The sequence below is a fragment of the Diaphorina citri genome, unplaced genomic scaffold (genome assembly GCF_000475195.1).
Source record: "Diaphorina citri unplaced genomic scaffold, Diaci psyllid genome assembly version 1.1 scaffold455, whole genome shotgun sequence".
NCBI lineage: Eukaryota > Metazoa > Arthropoda > Insecta > Hemiptera > Psyllidae > Diaphorina > Diaphorina citri.
Genome location: NW_007377890.1, coordinates 259,227 through 280,360, shown reverse-complemented (window position 1 = coordinate 280,360; position 21,134 = coordinate 259,227). Strand labels below are relative to the sequence as shown.

Genomic DNA, 21,134 nt, shown 5'->3' with positions numbered 1-21,134 from the left:
AAAGTAATATTAGGTGTATACGTATATATTATAGGAGCTCATTACAGCTCAGTTAGGATAATAAATTTAATACAAATAAAAAATGTTTAAGATAGGTAAAAGTAATATTAGGTGTATACGTATATATTATAGGAGCTCATTACAGCTCAGTTAGGATTCAAGCTATTGATCAGGTCCTCCACAGAATTTGAGTTCACTGAATTTTTCCAGCGATCTGTAAGCAAAAGGAATCAGAAAATCGACTTGGTAAGTATCCAGAACGTTGTATCGTAAATATGTATTAAGAAGCTAAGAAGTTACTTGTATGTAGGATTTTATCTCCATGTTTCCTCGAAGAGGAAAAGTTCTGAAAAGAAAATACGACTTACCTAGGATATTTTTATGGGTAATTTTTCAGTCCAATAGTCCTAAACAAAAATGGACGTGGCACTTGGCACAGGATATTTTTATGGGTAATCTTTCAGTCCAATAGTCCTAAACAAAAATGGACGTGTCACACAAGGGATCAAAAAGAGACCGCCTTAACATAATAATGGGTAGCCTTTGAAATTTTTCTAACCCTGAAAAAAAAAAATGTGTACTAGAAATTCGTGTGATGTTCACTCCAGTTACTTTCTATTACTTAAGTAACGAGAAACTATTGTTGTTTGTTTGTGTTAGTTTTTTTTACCTTGGCTGTGGCAGGGTCCGGAATATTTGGTTTCGATGACTATGCGCTGTTGGCACTCGTCCGCTTTCATTTCGCACCAACAAAAATGGACGTGGCACACAAGGGATCAAAAAGAAACCGCCTTAACATAATAATGGGTAGTCTTTGAAATTTTTCTAACCCTGAAAAAAATGTGTACTAGAAATTCGTGTGATGTTCACTCCAGTTACTTTCTATTACGAGAAAGTATTGTTGTTTGTTTGTGTTGGTATTTTTTACCTTGGCTGTGGCAGGGTCCGGAATATTTGGTTTCGATGACTATGCGCTGTTGGCACTCGTCCGCTTTCATTTCGCACCAAGACGGGTAGGTAACATGGTTCGAGCCGCACAGCATGGGGGGGAGGGGGCCCTGATGGCGATGGGGACAGGAGGGGGGATAGGAACAAGTTTGACAGCGGGGACTCCCGTTCCTCAAATCGGTGAGACAAGTTTGGCCCGGCTGACATTGGATGTTGGCGCACGTGACGGCCACTGAAACAGCGAAGAAATGATGTAACAGCTGTTAGAAACAGTGAAACAGATTTTAGGACTGATACCTATATCTATACACTCGCTCCGTCTACACCGTCATGTTTCAGTGACGCAAGGTTTCGCCAGTAGGCCCGGCTTCAACAGATCAGGGGTTTGGAAATTTCATCTACAAACATGGAAAAATACGAGTAACATGAGGTATAAAGAGCACATCCACCAATGATGCGCATACAAATTAAAAGCAGTCAGTTCCTAGTGTGACAAAATTTGTGAAAACTAGTTGTAAATTCTAACATACATAGACGACATTCTAAAGTAAGTAGTATGAGTAATTATTATTATTATTATTATTATTATTATTATTATTATTATTATTATTATTATTATTATTATAATTAATTGGAGGAATTACGATTTGGAAAAAACAAATCAAATCAATCAGGTAACTATTATTGAAGCATGGACGAAAAAGATGAGGCGAAAAAAATCATAGGATTATTTGCACTAAATTAAATAATTCCTGGACAATGATCCAGATGATTGGACAATGAAAGTTAATTATATTTCAGATTTAGATAAGTTCAATCAAAATTTATCATTACCTAAAATCTAAGTACCTACTAGATCAATTAAATTGGGATGTACATAGGTATATCGGCAACTACATAACGTAGAAACACTTGGCTTGGAAAAGGATTTTTGTTTGGTAAAAATGGGCAGGTATTGGCAGCATGACATCTCATTTTGACAACACGAAACCATTTTTGAATCAGTCACATTTACCTTTACTTACTTTGACACGTTCCGAAGTAGTCTACAGAAATGACTTCGTTCTTCCGACACGCCCTCTTTCGCAACCTGCAGACAGTTTTGTAGTTCCTTCCATCCGAACCGCAAACCGGATTGCGCATGTGCCTGCCGCGTTGTTTGCAGTCGGGCGCGCAAATACATTTGGGATAGCCTTTCTTGATGGCACACTTCTTGCCCTCACCACAGTCTATGTTTTCGCAAGTTTCTGTGGAAGGAAAGGACTGTTTATTACTTTCTACTTTCTATCACTAAAGTTTAGTGGAGCTATACCTACTATCAGTTGTTTTTGTTTTTTTAAAGCCCTTTGTTTGTAGCTCGTGTTTTATGAAATTTAACTTACCAACTCTTATCAATCGTAGTAAAGCCCTTTGTTTGTAGCTCGTGTTTTATGAAATTTAACTTACCAACTCTTATCAATCGTAGAAAGCCCTTTGTTTGTAGCTCGTGTTTTATGAAATTTAACTTACCAACTCTTATCAATCGTAGAAATTACAATGATCACCATAAACACAATACGAGGTATGAATTGTATGTAAATATCTATATTCTTCGTAGCAAATTTAACCTTTATGGTCTGGAACTAGACCTTCGAATGAATAAACTAATGTTTTGAACTATTGGACTAGCGGGGTGAATGCCCACTCCTTATGGCCAACATTATCCGCACATACTGAACTATTTCAAAATGTATACAAATACCTATAAAGTTGTAAAAAAAATCAAAAGATCCTCTGACATTCTGCAGAATTAATTTCGAACAATCCAAGGACACTGCCGTTCTAAAATGCAACGAAATGTTACAAAAAGTTACACAACTTACTCTTTCGCAGCATCAGCGATAAACACAATACGAGGTATGAATTGTATGTAAATATCTATACCTATTCTTCGTAGCAAATTTAACCTTTATGGTCTGGAACTAGACCTTCGAATGAACAAACTAATGTTTTGAACTATTGGACTAGCGGGGTGAATGCCCAATCCTTATGGCCAACATTATCCGCACATACTGAACTATTTCAAAATGTATACAAATACCTATAAAGTTGTAAAAAAATCAAAAGATCCCTCTGACATTCAAGGGAAGAGGGTGCTGAATCCTTATATAGCACTTGGGATTGGTTTTGGGGAAAAGGGGACTTTCTTATCAGGTGATTAAAGTTTATGGGAACTGATTTGTAATATTTGGGGTAGAGCCTGGGAATGTTTCCTAAAGGAAATGGACTTATGTAATTTTTCTGATTCAGAAGATAACTGGCTCTGTTCTGCATTACAATGTATGCACCTCAGCATCGAACATTAATTACTGGTTGTGGACTTATGACTCAGATGATAATAAATTGCTAACTAATACGATATTATGACAGATAGGTACCTTACAGCCAGGACATGTGGGGGGGAGACCAATGATGTCTCGTTGAATGGGTGGCAGGAGGTACCACGTGTAGCAGAGGAGGAGGGTGGGGTGGGGGGGTTTCATTGAGCTTCAGTGTCAGTGTCGATTAGACCGTTTCACAGTTGAGTTCGGTGCGCAGTATATTCACAGAAAATCTTCCTTCGCCTGTGAACACGTTACGAGTTTTCCGACATGCCGTCGATCTTTTGTCGCTCAAGTTGCCCAAGAGTATGAGGGAGGTTCGCGCCTTAGTAGACATCGTTTTTTCTCGCTTTCCTTTCTTCCTGTTTGTTTCCTTTTCAGTTTCCCTCTGGTGTGCCAGCTCTGTTGAAGGTAAGATTTTTTTCCTCGCATTTTGATCTTTCTCGAAGTAAAATTACGATTTTCGTAAGCTGTCTAATGCATGAATGATGGATTTTTTCGGTTTTCAAGTTGAAAATTTCGATTATTGAAAATTATGTTTATTGTAAAATTACTAAATAACTAATGAAACCAATAATTAGTTATATAACTGATAGCAGAGTGTGAAAGTTTTAATCATCGAAAACTGACAGGTGAAGTTTTGGTGGTCAGAGGGCAGATGACCGCTAAAAAACGGCGGCTTGGCTTTGTTCCTTATCTTTTTCTTCTTTGCCTTTTCCCGTGTTCAGACGGGGTAGGCGTTTTTTCGTCAGCCTCTCACTCAGTCCTAGGGTGATCGCTTTTTTGCTGACATATGGTTTTGGTTATACCCTTTGCTTTTTCTATAGAAAGTTAAATTTCAGACTGGCATCCTCCCTGTTTACAGTCCTACAGTCAGACCCCAAGTTTTTCCTTATGAACCTACTTAAAACGCATATTGTAGGTATTACTAGATATCGGAGAGATAGTAAAACTGCTTATGACATTAAAACTACATAAGGAAAACTGCATACTGAGTTAGGTCAGTTTAAGCCTACCGAGTCTATCCAGGAATGTGCGTAGTCAATTACGTTATGTTAGTTAAACTATAAAATTTACCTACTACCTACTATCAATAATAGTATCAATATCTATTAACTATTAAATTACTCACAGTATGGGTAATATTTGACCCTATAGTTCCATATTTTTACCTCCTACAATCAATTAATGTGTTTATTTATGCAGGACGTGTAGGTGATTAATCTATGCATAACTCTTCCCGAGATAAGGCTCATAATTTTGTATTTTTAGACAGTCCATGTGGGGTTTTCTTATCAGTTTCTCCTGTTTTTCCTGTTTTATATGTTTTGGAATCACAATTTTACTATCACAAACATTATAATAGTGCTTATTTATGTCTAGAATGCGACCAACTAGTCCCTTTACCTCTAAAATATGCATTAGGTCATGGGGTCGAATTGAATGAGGATGTTGATGATAAGATTCCTCGAATGGGATTCGAACCAGCGCCCTCTTGTTATCAAGCGGGCGAGTTGACCAATATTATTCACTTATTTAAATACATACCTATGTACATAACTAATGTAAAAAAAAAGTTTAGAAAACAAATTTTGTGTTAATTTGGCACATCCACTAAAAGTAAGTTTGGACTCTCCTTTGTTTTCATTTCCTTATTATTCTAGAGTCTAGAGTTCTAGACGATATAATGATATTAGGATAGTTGGTAATTTGACACATCCACCAATACGTTCTCTGGCTTTCAGTCTCTATTTTTGTCCGTTTCTTGTTTCTTTTGCTCTATTTCTACTGGGATTTTTACGACAAGTTACATTTTAAAATACCTATACACATAAAATTATACATGGCACTCTCTTTAACTGGAATTTTTTGGTACCCACCTACTAGAAAGTCTGTAGGCCAGGTTAGGGGTTACATAATTTCCTGCCAAGCCCATTATAAACGAAATGGAATTCCGGTAACACATAAAATATGACGCACATGGCCTCGAACCGCGTACTTCTGATTGGAAGACCACTTATCAGCTATTTATTGACGGCGCGGCGCACAGAACATTGTAGAAATTCCGATATTTCCGAGCCTTATAAACGATTTTTAGTTCTCTACTTAGACATTCAATCCGCTTTACCCAACCTAGTTAGCTTGGAGGGTAGCGCCTTATAAGCGCCAGGTCGCGGGTTGAATTCCCGCTCGGGGCGGATTTCTAAAATCAGACAAGGTTCGTTCTCGGAACAGATGACTTTCTCCTATTTTGTCTTCCTTCTTTCTTCGCTTTTGGCACGATTACTCAACAGTTTACAGTTCCCTCTATCAAACCTAAAAAGTGGCCTTTGGCCAAACCATACAGCAAGGGGGGGGGGGGGGGGGGCTTTTCAAGTCTATCTCGTAATTTTATTCAAGCAAGATTCAACATCTAGGTATCAAACTTGAGCTAGACAGCCACAAATTTTAATCCGCCAGTCTAGGATTTAAAAAATGGGATGAAAATTAATAATTTTGAGGCACAGGTGTTTGAACTTAATTAATCGCGTCTGCAAATTTCTCATCCGTCTGAAGCCAAGCTCCTTTCCTTGGTAATTTATCTGAAGAAAACAGCCATTTTTTTTTTTTTTTTTAGGAACCCATCTTTTTTATTTCTGACAGCGAAAATTGGATTTTCCCTCATTCACTTAGGGCACAGACAAATTTGATACTTTGAGAAATTAATTGAGAAAAGTTTAGTAGTTTTTTTTCTAGTTATTTTATTATTTTAGCAAGATTCGTATAAGCTTAACCCATCTTTTGGAGCCGTTGCCCCTACACCTAAGCCTCAGAGAGGGGTTTTTACTTTCTTTATCCTATAGGAAGGAAAGTAATGTACGGGTCAAATTTTCGATGGTCAGATTTTAGTGTCAAAACACGATTTGAGGTCCCTAGAGCCTAAGTCCAAAGTTTCAGCCATTGGTCCGTGTGTGTGTCTGTCTGTCTGTAAACAAAATATCTCGAGAACGGTAAGAGCTAGAGACTTGAAATTTGGCATGCAGATGTCAAATTTGACAAGAATGCGACACGAAACTCTTGGTTTAGACCGGTGCAACGGTTGGCGGCATTTTACCGCTTTTTGGCGGTTTTCGATGTAATTTAACAATATCTCCGGAACGGTATAATCTAGAGACTTGAAATTTGGTACGTAGTTCACAAATGTGACAAGGATGCAACATAAAACGTTTGGTTGAGATGGTTGCTGCGGTTGGCGGTATTTTGACCGCTTTTTGGCGGTTTTTGACCGTTTTTTTTTGGCGGTTTTCAGCTATAGCGACAAAACGGTTAGAGATATTGTAAAAGTTAGGGTAAAAGAACACTCAAATAAGCCTACTTAATAGCTGTGGATCATCGTATCTGTTGAAAGTAGGTAACCAGACTCGTAATGACTCTTCCAAGTAACCATTAATTATTAATTCCCATAAATAAAGTCATTTTCTTGGAGCCCACAACTGCAAATAGGTAACGTAGGTACTTATACTATTATTCTGAAATCCCACAACTAATAAAGTCATTTTCTTGGAGCCCACAACTGCAAATAGGTAACGTAGGTACTTATACTATTATTCTGAAATCCCACAACTTCGTACCTACATTCACGGACTTACAATAGACCTATAGGTACATAGGTAGAGGTACCTCTATGTACCTAAAAAAATGTTCATTCAATTCCATTTGTTCAACCTCATTATGAAGTGATCCCTGAAAAAAAAAAAAAAAAAAAAAAAAAAAAGAGTCAGGAAATCGCACATGACCATGCAGATGGATAACGGTGATCTGTGAGACTAGAAAGCTGAAAATAAACCTTGATGTTCAATAAAGAAGTCCAAACACCCCAAAAGGTCTGGATGACTCAGTAACATAGCGAAGGTCCATAATTATTGATAGAGTTGGGTTAAATATTTCCACTTACGTTTGCAATGTCCCCTGTACGCAATAGGAATGGACTTGCCCCTCCGACACGCTGCCTCGCGGAGGTGGCACGCACTCTCGTATGTCACGCCATCCGTGCCGCTCCAAACACCCCAAAAGGTCTTAATGGATGACTCAGTAACTTAGTGAAGGTCCATATTGATAGAGTTGGGGTAAATATTTCCACTTACGTTTGCAATGTCCTCTGTACGCAATAGGAATGGACTTGCCCCTCCGACACGCTGCCTCGCGGAGGTGGCACGCACTCTCGTATGTCACGCCATCCGTGCCGCACACCTGGTGCGTGTCGCTAGACGGTGTCACGCAGTGCCGAATACACCGGTTACAATGGGGGATGAGGTTCTGGTCGAGAATGCAGAACTTGCCCGACGGACACGTCACTCGGTCGCAGGATCCGGCTGAAATCAGCAGAATCGAAAGAAGTGAATTACGATTAGGAGAAAAATGTGGTCATTTGGTCAATTAATTGGAGAAATCACGATTTGGAGAAAAAAAAAAATGAAATCAATTAGGTATTAGTGAAGCATGGACGAAAAAGATGAGGCGAAAAAAAAATCATATTATTTGCACTAAATTAAATAATTTCTGGACAATGATCCAGATGATTGGACAATGAAAGTTAATTATGATTTAGATAAGTTTCATCAAAATTTATCATTACCTAAAAACTAAGTACCTACTAACTAGATCAATAAAATTGGGATGTAGGTATATCGGCAACTACATAACGTAGAAACACTTGGCTTGGAAAAGGATTTTTGTTTGGTAAAAATGGGCAGGTATTGGCAGCATGAGACGAAAAAGATGAGGGGAAAAAAATCATAGGATTATTTGCACTAAATTAAATAATTTCTGGACAATGATCCAGATGATTGGACTATGAAAGTTAATTATATTTCAGATTTAGATAAGTTCAATCAAAATTTATCATTACCTAAAATCTAAGTACTAGATCAATTAAATTGGGATGTAGGTATATCGGCAACTACATAACGTAGAAACACTGGAAAAGGATTTTTGTTTGGTAAAAATGGGCAGGTATTGGCAGCATGACATCTCATTTTGACAACACGAAACCATTTTTGAAAAGTCGCGGAGATTTAGAGTCTTATTGGCGAGGCCAGGATGTGACGAGATTTAGAAGTCGCGGGGTTTGTTAGCTACATTTATGGATTATGTTTGGAAAAATGATAGGAGGAAGAGTTGTTTCAAGAAGCTTTCAAATTCATAAATTGAAATATGCCGATCAACTGCAACTACTAAACTTGTATTTTATCTTATGAAAGTATTACGCTGAAAATCAACTATCTTCAGGAAATCGCACATGACCATGCAGATGGATAACGGTGATCTGTGTGACTAGAAAGCTGAAAATAAACCTTGATGTTCAATAAAGAAGTCCAAACACCCCAAAAGGTCTTAATGGATGACTCAGTAACTTAGTGAAGGTCCATATTGATAGAGTTGGGGTAAATATTTCCACTTACGTTTGCAATGTCCTCTGTACGCAATAGGAATGGACTTGCCCCTCCGACACGCTGCCTCGCGGAGGTGGCACGCACTCTCGTATGTCACGCCATCCGTGCCGCACACCTGGTGCGTGTCGCTAGACGGTGTCACGCAGTGCCGAATACACCGGTTACAATGGGGGATGAGGTTCTGGTCGAGAATGCAGAACTTGCCCGACGGACACGTCACTCGGTCGCAGGATCCGGCTGAAATCAGCAGAATCGAAAGAAGTGAATTACGATTAGGAGAAAAATGTGGTCATTTGGTCAATTAATTGGAGGAATTACGATTTGGAGAAAAACAAATCAAATCAATTAGGTAACTATTATTGAAGCATAGACGAAAAAGATGAGGGGAAAAAAATCATAGGATTATTTGCACTAAATTAAATAATTTCTGGACAATGATCCAGATGATTGGACAATGAAAGTTAATTATGATTTAGATAAGTTTCATCAAAATTTATCATTACCTAAAAACTAAGTACCTACTAACTAGATCAATAAAATTGGGATGTAGGTATATCGGCAACTACATAACGTAGAAACACTTGGCTTGGAAAAGGATTTTTGTTTGGTAAAAATGGGCAGGTATTGGCAGCATGACATCTCATTTTGACAACACGAAACCATTTTTGAATCAGTCACATTTACCTTTACTTACTTTGACACGTTCCGAAGTAGTCTACAGAAATGACTTCGTTCTTCCGACACGCCCTCTTTCGCAACCTGCAGACAGTTTTGTAGTTCCTTCCATCCGAACCGCAAACCGGATTGCGCATGTGCCTGCCGCGTTGTTTGCAGTCGGGCGCGCAAATACATTTGGGATAGCCTTTCTTGATGGCACACTTCTTGCCCTCACCACAGTCTATGTTTTCGCAAGTTTCTGTGGAAGGAAAGGACTGTTTATTACTTTCTACTTTCTATCACTAAAGTTTAGTGGAGCTATACTATCAGTTGTTTTTGTTTTTTAAAGCCCTTTGTTTGTAGCTCGTGTTTTATGAAATTTAACTTACCAACTCTTATCAATCGTAGAAATTACAATGATCACCATAAACACAATACGAGGTATGAATTGTATGTAAATATCTATATTCTTCGTAGCAAATTTAACCTTTATGGTCTGGAACTAGACCTTCGAATGAATAAACTAATGTTTTGAACTATTGGACTAGCGGGGTGAATGCCCACTCCTTATGGCCAACATTATCCGCACATACTGAACTATTTCAAAATGTATACAAATACCTATAAAGTTGTAAAAAAATCAAAAGATCCTCTGACATTCTGCAGAATCAATTTCGAACAATCCAAGGACACTGCCGTTCTAAAATGCAACGAAATGTTACAAAAAGTTACACAACTTACTCTTTCGCAGCATCAGCTCTGATCTCTGGTGCTAAAGTCTGAAGTCTTGGCATTCGCAGACACTGACATTCGTACAGATCTTGGTTCTTAGTGCTAGTGCAGTAAAATGCAAGGTAATAATTACTTCACTTGTCAGAATGTACAAGAAAAGTTTACGCCCGTAGTGTCCAAGTTTGAAGAGTTGGTTTGTGTGTAGGTTCAATCTTGAACATGACTGCCACTCCTGCTACTATAGGTCAGTAATTAAAAGAAAATAAGCGCACCAACTCTAGCAGTGCTCTAGAAGTGTGGGTACCTCGAAGGGAAATAGAATTGGAAAAAGCGAACACCTAATTGACCACATGCGTCTAATGTAGCAGTTGTTTCATTGCTACGAAAAAAAAACGGCAGTGAAACACTCATCTAAAAAAAAAATGGTTTCTCACTTTTACAGGGCTGACACTGAACTCCCCCTCCTAATACTCTCCAGAAGAACATAGTCCCCGGCTCCAGATCTTCTTTGCTCCAGGCCGCCCCCAAACCATTTGCCTCCTTACAACACTCCTCACGGCCCACCTTCTCCGACAGCAATTCTGTACAGCGCCCACTTTGGCCCATACCTGCCCAACAGTTTCCACCTGAAACACAAAATGACAATGCCACTTACAATTTATATCGAGATATTGAAAAGCATGATTGGGAAATTTATATCTACAGGAGATGAGAAGCCTGATGCTAGATCTATTCATAGCCTTAGGTAGTAATTTCAGTATAACAGCTATCAGCAACACATCCATAAGCCTGCTGCATAGATCCTTTCATAGGCATAGGTAGTAATTATGATTGGAAAATTTATATCTACAGGAGATGAGAAGCCTAATGCTAGATCTATTCATGGCCTTAGGTAGTAATTTCAGTATAACAGCTATCAGCAACACATCCATAAGCCTGCTGCATAGATCCTTTCATAGGCATAGGTAGTAATATCAGCTATCAGCACATCTATTGTAGGAACTACACGTTTCTGCTTCGCCTCTGAAAGGCAATCAAACCTAGCCAAGCTAGATACAATCGTAATTGGACCATTTCATTTGAAAGAAAACGATTCCGAGTAATACCAAGCTCTGAGGAGTTTTAATGGTTAGAAAAGAAGTTCTAGGAAATTCATACAATGGACCGGATGATGGCAGAGCTTGCGTAGATGTGAGCGGATTACAATATTGCGTACAGAACCAGTTCCCTGGGTGAAGGCCATTTCCTTAATATGGCTCGGAGACCAAGTCAAGTGTTATGTAGATGTAGGAATCAAGTATAGCAAGTATGTACGCACATTTTTCAAGTTCCATTTGAATCTCAGCTGGATTCTCAAATACAAGATACAAGAGCTTTGCTGCACGACAGAATCAACCTTGATTCTTCTAACTAATTCTGACTCTTCTGAGTGTTTCTCATGTTATTCAATATTGGAAATTGAATTTTGAAAAAGTAGAGACGAGACTAACTCTTGTTAATATTTTTTTTTTTTTTTTTTTTTTTTTTTTTTAATTTCAGGGATCACTTTATAATGAGGTTGAACAAATGAAATTGAATGAACATTTTTTTAGGTACATAGAGGTACCTCAATGAAAACATGCCATGACTAGCCTGCATTTCCTCTGTCTGCGATGCACAATAGGGTCCGTTACATAAAAATTGAAAACTGAAAGTGTTCAGGTGTCTTCCAGTGATAGAGAGTTAGAGAGATTACTTGAGTTGTATTTTCATTTCGGAATTTCCCCCTCTTCTGAAGATCGTTTCCCTCTTTTAGCACCTGTACTAAACCATAGGAAATCTAAGATGGCGCTCCGTCGGAATCGGTTCCGTTTTCGAAAGGAAACTTTGTTTGTTTGGTAGAGGCGATCGCCCATGCGCCAAAATTACTGAACTTCAATGATTCACGGGAAACTGGTGCTTTCAAATTGCTATCGCCCCTGGCTTCAATTATTTCTGGGCTGGTATCATCATCAATATCTAAAGGCTAGGCCTTTTCTATCTGTCAAATCACTCATTTCTGTTTTTTTTTTGCCACTCTTTCCGATTCTCAAAATGATGCACATCTGATACTGAAGTCTGTGGGCTAGGGGACTGAAACTGCTTGTATAATTCCATGATTTCCCGCAAGTTTTTGAAACATTGTTTTCTCGGTCGTCCTCTTGTCTTCTTTCTTTGGTCTGCTATAAAAACCTCAAAACAGAAGTCACCGTGTTGAACAAGCAGCAATCAGGTACTGAACCATGGGCTTATTTACACTTCGACTATATTTGATAAAAAGGTGAGAAATACTCGCGGTAACTGACCCTAGTTGATTATGGATTGTCTTCGGAAGCTGTTCTTCTAATAGGTGTTTCATTATTCCCTGTGGGAGATTTTCATATTATAGTCATGATATCATGATCATAATAGTGTAGGTATTTTATACTGAGGACTTCTGTGTTTAGCAAACGCAATTTCTTGGTCAAATGAGCTTCGAGTGTTAGGACTCGAACTTTTTTAGCGGACGAATTTTGAGTATTTTGATTGGATCAGAGAAAGCACTGTTGGGAAGGGTTTTATTCATAGTTGATTTTTAGGAAACTTACGAGGATAGGCATTATTTCACGAATAATTATTAATATTATACTACAGAGATAAGCATTACCTACATTTAGGTACAATTCATAATAAGCTAGCTATATGAACGTAGGTCATATACACAGTCAGAAAAAACACCACCACTGTCATTTCCAAGGAATTCTGAAAAAAGTTCAATTAATTTTACTTCTATCTTCTACCTACGGACAGTGCTGATTCCTTCTCGCCCTCTTCATTTCTGCAGTCTAGAATTGACAGATTCTTACATAAGCTACCAAACATTCCACCAGTCAACAAGTTATTAATGTTTTTTTTTTTTTTTTTTTTTTTTAAACAGGAAAAGGAGTTGATTTTTAGGAAACTTACGAGGATAGGCATTATTACACGAATAATTAATAATTATACTACAGAGATAAGCATTACCTACATTTAGGTACAATTCATAATAAGCTAGCTATATGAACTTAGGTCATATACACAGTCAGAAAAAACACCACCACTGTCATTTCCAAGGAATCCTGAAAAAAAAGTTCAATTAATTTTACTTCTATCTTCTACCTACGGACAGTGCTGATTCCTTCTCGCCCTCTTCATATCTGCCGTCTAGAATTGACAGATTCTTACATAAGCTACCAAACATTCCACCAGTCAACAAGTTATTAATGTTTTTCTTACACAGGTAAAGCGAAAATGTTTAGTGGGTGGGACCAACTTCCGTTAAAACACATTCCTCAGTTACCAGACAACTAATTTGGCAAATATTTTTTCATATGACTCACTTCTCAAATGAGTTCTGTCTGAGGTCTCCGCGGCCACAGAGATCCACAAAGAACTTTTTCTAAGAACTATTTATGTGCTACATTCTTGTTGTAATTCTTTTGCCGAGGTTCATGTCCGCTTCAGATGTTCAATTAGGTACAATCTAAGAACTATTTATGTGCTACATTCTTGTTGTAATTCTTTTGCCGAGGTTCATGTCCGCTTCAGATGTTCAATTAGGTACAAGGTACACAATTACACAATACCAGACAGACACTCAACTACCTACCAACTGTTCGATTGGGTTTCTTCGTTAGGTACGTCGTGTTATTGTACCTACATGACTGTATTTAGGCAAGGAGTGTTTTTTCCCCTAGAAATTATTGGTTTTGGGTCGGTAGGTGGACTACGTCGTGTTATTGTACCTACATGACTGTATTTAGGCAAGGAGTGTTTTTTCCCCTAGAAATTATTGGTTTTGGGTCGGTAGGTGGATTCCCTCATTTTCGTACTTTCTACATAATTATAAGTTCATCTTCACTATACCTACATAGATAAACTAATCAGATTCACCCTCTTTAAATGGTTTTTATTCGGAGAATCATCAAGTTTCTTGACAAGGAATTCTTGTTCATAGATTCACCCTCTTTAAATGGTTTTTATTCGGAGAATCATCAAGTTTCTTGACAAGGAATTCTTGTTCATGTGAAAAATGTTCTTGGTAATTTCCGCAAAAATTCCTTGGAGGTTAAGGTTATTGTCTGTCTGATTTCTAGAGGTATAACTAGGGAGGAAGTCATAGGAAATGACCAGTAGAGACTAGAATGCTAGATAGTAAAGTGTGACAGCCAGCCTAGTTAGCTTAGTTGGTAGTGCGTCTGCCTTGTGAGCGCTAGGCCGCGGGTTCGATTCCCGCCCGGGGCGGATTTTATCCAACTAGTCCCTTTACCTCTAAAATATGCATTAGGTCATGGGGTCGAATTGAATGAGGATGTTGATGATAAGATTCCTCGAATGGGATTCGAACCAGCGCCCTCTTGTTATCAAGCGGGCGAGTTGACCAATATTATTCACTTATTTAAATACATACCTATGTACATAACTAATGTAAAAAAAAAGTTTAGAAAACAAATTTTGTGTTAATTTGGCACATCCACTAAAAGTAAGTTTGGACTCTCCTTTGTTTTCATTTCCTTATTATTCTAGAGTCTAGAGTTCTAGACGATATAATGATATTAGGATAGTTGGTAATTTGACACATCCACCAATACGTTCTCTGGCTTTCAGTCTCTATTTTTGTCCGTTTCTTGTTTCTTTTGCTCTATTTCTACTGGGATTTTTACGACAAGTTACATTTTAAAATACCTATACACATAAAATTATACATGGCACTCTCTTTAACTGGAATTTTTTGGTACCCACCTACTAGAAAGTCTGTAGGCCAGGTTAGGGGTTACATAATTTCCTGCCAAGCCCATTATAAACGAAATGGAATTCCGGTAACACATAAAATATGACGCACATGGCCTCGAACCGCGTACTTCTGATTGGAAGACCACTTATCAGCTATTTATTGACGGCGCGGCGCACAGAACATTGTAGAAATTCCGATATTTCCGAGCCTTATAAACGATTTTTAGTTCTCTACTTAGACATTCAATCCGCTTTACCCAACCTAGTTAGCTTGGAGGGTAGCGCCTTATAAGCGCCAGGTCGCGGGTTGAATTCCCGCTCGGGGCGGATTTCTAAAATCAGACAAGGTTCGTTCTCGGAACAGATGACTTTCTCCTATTTTGTCTTCCTTCTTTCTTCGCTTTTGGCACGATTACTCAACAGTTTACAGTTCCCTCTATCAAACCTAAAAAGTGGCCTTTGGCCAAACCATACAGCCAATTGGGGGGGGGGGGGGTTTTTCATGTCATTTCCAAGGAATCCTGAAAAAAAAGTTCAATTAATTTTACTTCTATCTTCTACCTACGGACAGTGCTGATTCCTTCTCGCCCTCTTCATTTCTGCAGTCTAGAATTGACAGATTCTTACATAAGCTACCAAACATTCCACCAGTCAACAAGTTATTAATGTTTTTCTTACACAGGTAAAGCGAAAATGTTTAGTGGGTGGGACCAACTTCCGTTAAAACACATTCCTCAGTTACCAGACAACTAATTTGGCAAATATTTTTTCATATGACTCACTTCTCAAATGAGTTCTGTCTGAGGTCTCCGCGGCCACAGAGATCCACAAAGAACTTTTTTCTAAGAACTATTTATGTGCTACATTCTTGTTGTAATTCTTTTGCCGAGGTTCATGTCCGCTTCAGATGTTCAATTAGGTACAAGGTACACAATTACACAATACCAGACAGACACTCAACTACCTACCAACTGTTCGATTGGGTTTCTTCGTTAGGTACGTCGTGTTATTGTACCTACATGACTGTATTTAGGCAAGGAGTGTTTTTTCCCCTAGAAATTATTGGTTTTGGGTCGGTAGGTGGATTCCCTCATTTTCGTACTTTCTACATAATTATAAGTTCATCTTCACTATACATAGATAAACTAATCGCATTCACCCTCTTTGATTGGTTTTTATTCGGAGAACCATCAAGTTTCTTGACAAGGAATTCTTGTTCATGTGAAAAATGTTCTTGGTAATTTCCGCAAAAATTCCTTGGAGGTTAAGGTCTGTCTGTCTGATTTCTAGAGGTAACTAGGGAGGAAGTCATAGGAAATGACCAGTAGAGACTAAAATGCCAGATAGTAAAGTGTGACATGTAGGTACAGATGAGATTTGCCATGACGATTTGACCATCATCACGTTGCGTCGGAATAATTAGCCTTATCATGACCGAGACGGCCCTGTTCACAAGAATTATTCAACGAGCAAAAAAATAATTTGAAAATAATGAGATTAATCAGTGTCTATATGGGAGCTTGGTAGCTACCAATATCATTACGGACTAACAAATACTTTAGACGGACCATTAAAAATGCATTGCACTCCTAGGTACATTCATGATATTATTTATCTCTTCAACAAGTTCAAGAATGGCATAAACATAACGTTGACCCCACAACTTTTGCCATGCCAATATTGATGTCTGATGATATATCCTTTAGGTTTTAGTATTTCATGTAGGCTATAAGGAAAAATTCTCTCTCTTTCGTGCGGTCTAATAAATTTTTACTACTTAATAGCTGTGGATCATCGTATCTGTTGAAAGTAGGTAACCAGACTCGTAATGACTCTTCCAAGTAACCATTAATTATTATTTAGAGTTAAGCTGATCTTTTTAGCTAAATTCCCTTTATTATTTTTAAATAAATGATATGATTGATATGTTTGGAACTTTGGAAGAAGGAGATTTATTGAGCGGTGAATGAACCATCGTAAAGATTTAATTACTATCAGTGCAAATTGTCTAGCACCTTTCATAACATCAGAACCAAACTATGCATTTAGGTACCTCTTATCGAATTCCTAAAAATACATTCTCCAGACATGTAAACATTGTAAACAAGTGACTCTGAAGGTTACCTAATTTGACTTCCGTAGGTAGTAGGTAGGTACCTATGATAGATTCATTGCAAAAAGGGTCAGTGCAATATAAACTTATAATAATTATAAACTGTAGGTATGTTATTTTTTACTTAGGACTAATTATTAAAAAAAAAAAAAAAAAAAAAAAAAAAAAAAAAAACAAAGAGCACACAGAAACTCTTTTAATTTGATGGCATTTTTAATTCCCTTTTATCAGAATCGAACTCAAATTTGTCGAAATTTATTTGTAAATATTATTCATAGGTAGGTGCGAAATTTCAATATTGCTGAAGAAATAGCGAAGTTTGAGTGCGAAGGGCATCCACTCGTAAAATTGTAGGCAAAACCAAATGTCGGCCCAAAGCAATCACCCTCGTAGGGCTGATTGAGAGGCTGACGAAAAACGCCGACCCCGTCTGTACACGGGAAAAGGTGAGCCCGTCTGAACACTCGACAACATAGAGGAAGAAGACTTTTTTTACTAGAAATTTTTTCTTCACGAGCCAAAGTGTCTGGAGTGAAAATTTTGAAACATGAAAGAAATTATTTTGAAGGTTACTCCTCTTCAAGCCCAGACCGTTGTTGTATTTTTTTTTTTAAAGATGAGGTATTTCTTAGCAAAGTAAGTAATTAAATTCAAAGTGTGAAACAAAGTTTGATCATGCAAAATAAAGATGAGTGTTCCACCGCTGTTTTTATTTCGTAGCAATGGAACAACTGCTACATTGGACGCTTGTGTAATTTCCGCGAAAATTCCTTGGAGGTTAAGGTTATTGTCTGTCTGATTTCTAGAGGTAACTAGGGAGGAAGTCATAGGAAATGACCAGTAGAGACTAAAATGTAGAATGCTAGACAGTAAAGTGTGACATGTAGGTACAGATGAGATTTGCCATGACGATTTGACCATCATCACGTCGCGTCTGAATAATTAGCCTTATCATGACCGAGACGGCCCTGTTCACAAGAATTATTCAACGAGCAAAAAAATAATTTGAAAATAATGAGATTAACAAGGGCAGTAGAAAGTTGTGTGATGTTCACGCCTGTTTTTTTTTACTACCCATCATTATCATTAGCAATATCGTTTATTTTACCTAAGGTATTTCTGACTTCTTCTTCTTCTCCTCCTGTTAATAACCTCTTCTTTCCAGTGATAGTATCTTTGATTCTGACTATGTTCTCTTTCTCTCTCCTTCTATTTATCTCTCTGTCTCTCTCTCTCTCTCTCTGTTTCTTTATCTCCCTTTTTTCTGTTCGTTATATCTTGTTTTAATGTAGGTAATTTATTTCGTCTTTCTTTTTTTTTCTGTTAGTTTTTATTCTTTTCTCCGTAACACTTATACAGGTGCATCGATTTGACCAGAGTGCGTCTCTCTCTCTCTCTCTCTGTTAGTTTTTATTCTTTTCTCCGTAACACTTATACAGGTGCATCGATTTGACCAGAGTGCGTCTCTCTCTCTCTCTCTCTCTTTCTCTGGAGATATTGAGAAAAAAAATCTTCCTTATCGCCTTATCAGATATGACGTTAATATTCAGCAAGATCAACACAATACTTTAGGATTTACTGGGGAAAAAATATTAACGAAGTTTTTTTGACAGGAAAAATTAATAATGAAAGGGTTGGCATTTCAAATCTAAAAAAAAAAATCTTTGAGATGTATTTTTTCTAGTAGGCGTGAAGGAAAAAATGATCTGGACCGGATATGGGTGTCTGTGAATTTATCTTAATAAACCTTGAAGCCTTGAACCCCCTCCAAAAAATATCAATTGAATTACAACACAGAGTACAGTCAGCAAAAAGTTTGGCCCTCATGTTTCGAGAATTTGGGCAGACTTGGTCAGCAATTCTTGATTGGCTTTGGCTAAAAACAAAATGGAGCAGAGAGTATAGAACATTGAGCAGAGAGTATTATAGAACATGGAGCAGAGAGTATAGAACATTGAGCAGAGAGTATTATAGAGTTCTTGATTGGCTTTGGCTAAAAAACAAAATGGAGCAGAGAGTATAGAACATATTGAGCTGGTTGAGGAATGCGATGAATATAAACCGCATAGAGCTGAGAACATAAAGTTCCATATTCGCCGCTAAACCCTGTTTTTAGCCTTTGTCAAAAAAAAAAAAAAAAAAAAAAAAAAAAAAAAAAAAAAAAAAAAAAAAATATAGAACATTGAGCAGAGAGTATAGAACATTGAGCAGAGAGTATTATAGAACATTGAGCAGAGAGTATTATAGAACATTGAGCAGAGAGTATATAGAACATTGAGCTGGTTGAGGAATGCGATGAATATAAACCGCATAGAGCTGAGAACATAAAGTTCCACATTCGCCGCTAAACCCTGTTTTTAGCCTTTGTCAGAAAAAAAAAAAAAAATAAAAAAAAATAAATAAAAAATAATAATAATCGAAGTTTCCTTTAGAATGTCGTCCATGTATGTATGTTAGAATTTAGAACTAGTTTTCACAAATTTTGTCACACTAGGAACCAACTGCTTTTAATTTGTATGCGCATTATTGGTGGATGTGCTCTTTACACCTCATGTTACTCGTATTTTTCCATGTTTGTGCCTTTGTGGATGAAATTTCCAAACCCCTGATCTGTTGAACCCGGGCCTACTGGCGAAACCTTACGTCACTGAAACATGACGGTGTAGACGGAGCGGGTGTATACATATACATAGGTAACAGTCCTAAAATCTGTTTCACTGTTTCTAACATCTGTTACATCATTTCTTCGCTGTTTCAGTGGCCGTCACGTGCGCCAACATCCAATGTCAGCCGGGCCAAACTTGTCTCACCGATTTGAGGAACGGGAGTCCCCGCTGTCAAACTTGTTCCTATCCCCCCTCCTGTCCCCATCGCCATCAGGGCCCCCTCCCCCCCATGCTGTGCGGCTCGAACCATGTTACCTACCCGTCTTGGTGCGAAATGAAAGCGGACGAGTGCCAACAGCGCATAGTCATCGAAACCAAATATTCCGGACCCTGCCACAGCCAAGGTAAAAAAAACTAACACAAACAAACAACAATAGTTTCTCGTTACTTAAGTAATAGAAAGTAACTGGAGTGAACATCACACGAATTTCTAGTACACATTTTTTTTTTTCAGGGTTAGAAAAATTTCAAAGGCTACCCATTATTATGTTAAGGCGGTCTCTTTTTGATCCCTTGTGTGACACGTCCATTTTTGTTTAGGACTATTGGACTGAAAAATTACCCATAAAAATATCCTAGGTAAGTCGTATTTTCTTTTCAGAACTTTTCCTCTTCGAGGAAACATGGAGATAAAATCCTACATACAAGTAACTTCTTAGCTTCTTAATACATATTTACGATACAACGTTCTGGATACTTACCAAGTCGATTTTCTGATTCCTTTTGCTTACAGATCGCTGGAAAAATTCAGTGAACTCAAATTCTGTGGAGGACCTGATCAATAGCTTGAATCCTAACTGAGCTGTAATGAGCTCCTATAATATATACGTATACACCTAATATTACTTTTACCTATCTTAAACATTTTTTATTTGTATTAAATTTATTAAAAAAGATTATTCAAAATACTGTACTTATATTAGTCAATTTATATTATCATTATAGGTATTTAATTGGGAGTCGGATGACGTTAATAATAGTGCATACCTACTAGAGGTGATACGCCATAAGTAGGCTAGTATTTCAATTTGGGGTACCGGATTTTTGAACCTCTTCACAGACACAAAAATCAAGACGGCCAATCTGTGAGATATTATTGTCTATTTTACGATTTGAGTTTTTTTTTTATAATCATGCTTTAGAGTTTAGTTTTATTTTTTCAATTTGACGTTTAGTTAATACATATATTTTCATTTAACTAAGTGCTAACAAGTTAGGACCAAAATAGGATCTAGTCTTTTAGACATTGGGAAAAATCAAATATGTAGAAGGCCTTCTTGTGGCGTTTCCCTCTAATTTATGTGTTGGTTATAGTAATGAACTTGCATATAATATTGTACCTACTTGAATACCACCGGTAATAGTCAGTTTTGAGTTTATCTGTTAAGATTATCGTATCAGTATATCCAAATATGTTGAGACCGTATTTCGTGTTAATATAGGCCGAGCGGCGCGG

General features: G+C 37.6%; 2 protein-coding genes across 3 annotated transcripts; one reads left to right on the top strand and one right to left on the bottom strand.

The window, feature by feature from the left end:
* Positions 1–74: 74 nt before the first annotated feature.
* Positions 75–10,781, bottom strand: LOC103508982 (follistatin). 2 transcript variants are annotated; one of them, XM_026823457.1, is made up of 6 exons: positions 10,564–10,781; positions 9,435–9,656; positions 8,750–8,977; positions 1,006–1,180; positions 671–747; positions 75–214 (listed from the first exon to the last, which is right to left on the bottom strand). In XM_026823457.1, exons 1-6 carry the CDS (start codon positions 10,733–10,735, stop codon positions 147–149), a joined length of 942 nt encoding a protein of 313 aa, XP_026679258.1. In that variant the 5' UTR covers positions 10,736–10,781; the 3' UTR covers positions 75–146. The 2 variants fall into 2 exon arrangements, with proteins under 2 accessions (XP_026679258.1, XP_008471795.1); XM_008473573.3 differs by lacking the exon at positions 671–747 and having other exon boundaries at positions 85–214; positions 929–1,180.
* An 8,664-nt stretch (positions 10,782–19,445) lies between these two features.
* Positions 19,446–20,551, top strand: LOC103508995 (follistatin-like). Its single transcript, XM_008473586.2, has 3 exons — positions 19,446–19,464; positions 19,771–20,022; positions 20,412–20,551. Exons 1-3 carry the CDS (start codon positions 19,446–19,448, stop codon positions 20,477–20,479), a joined length of 339 nt encoding a protein of 112 aa, XP_008471808.1. The 3' UTR covers positions 20,480–20,551.
* Positions 20,552–21,134: the final 583 nt, after the last annotated feature.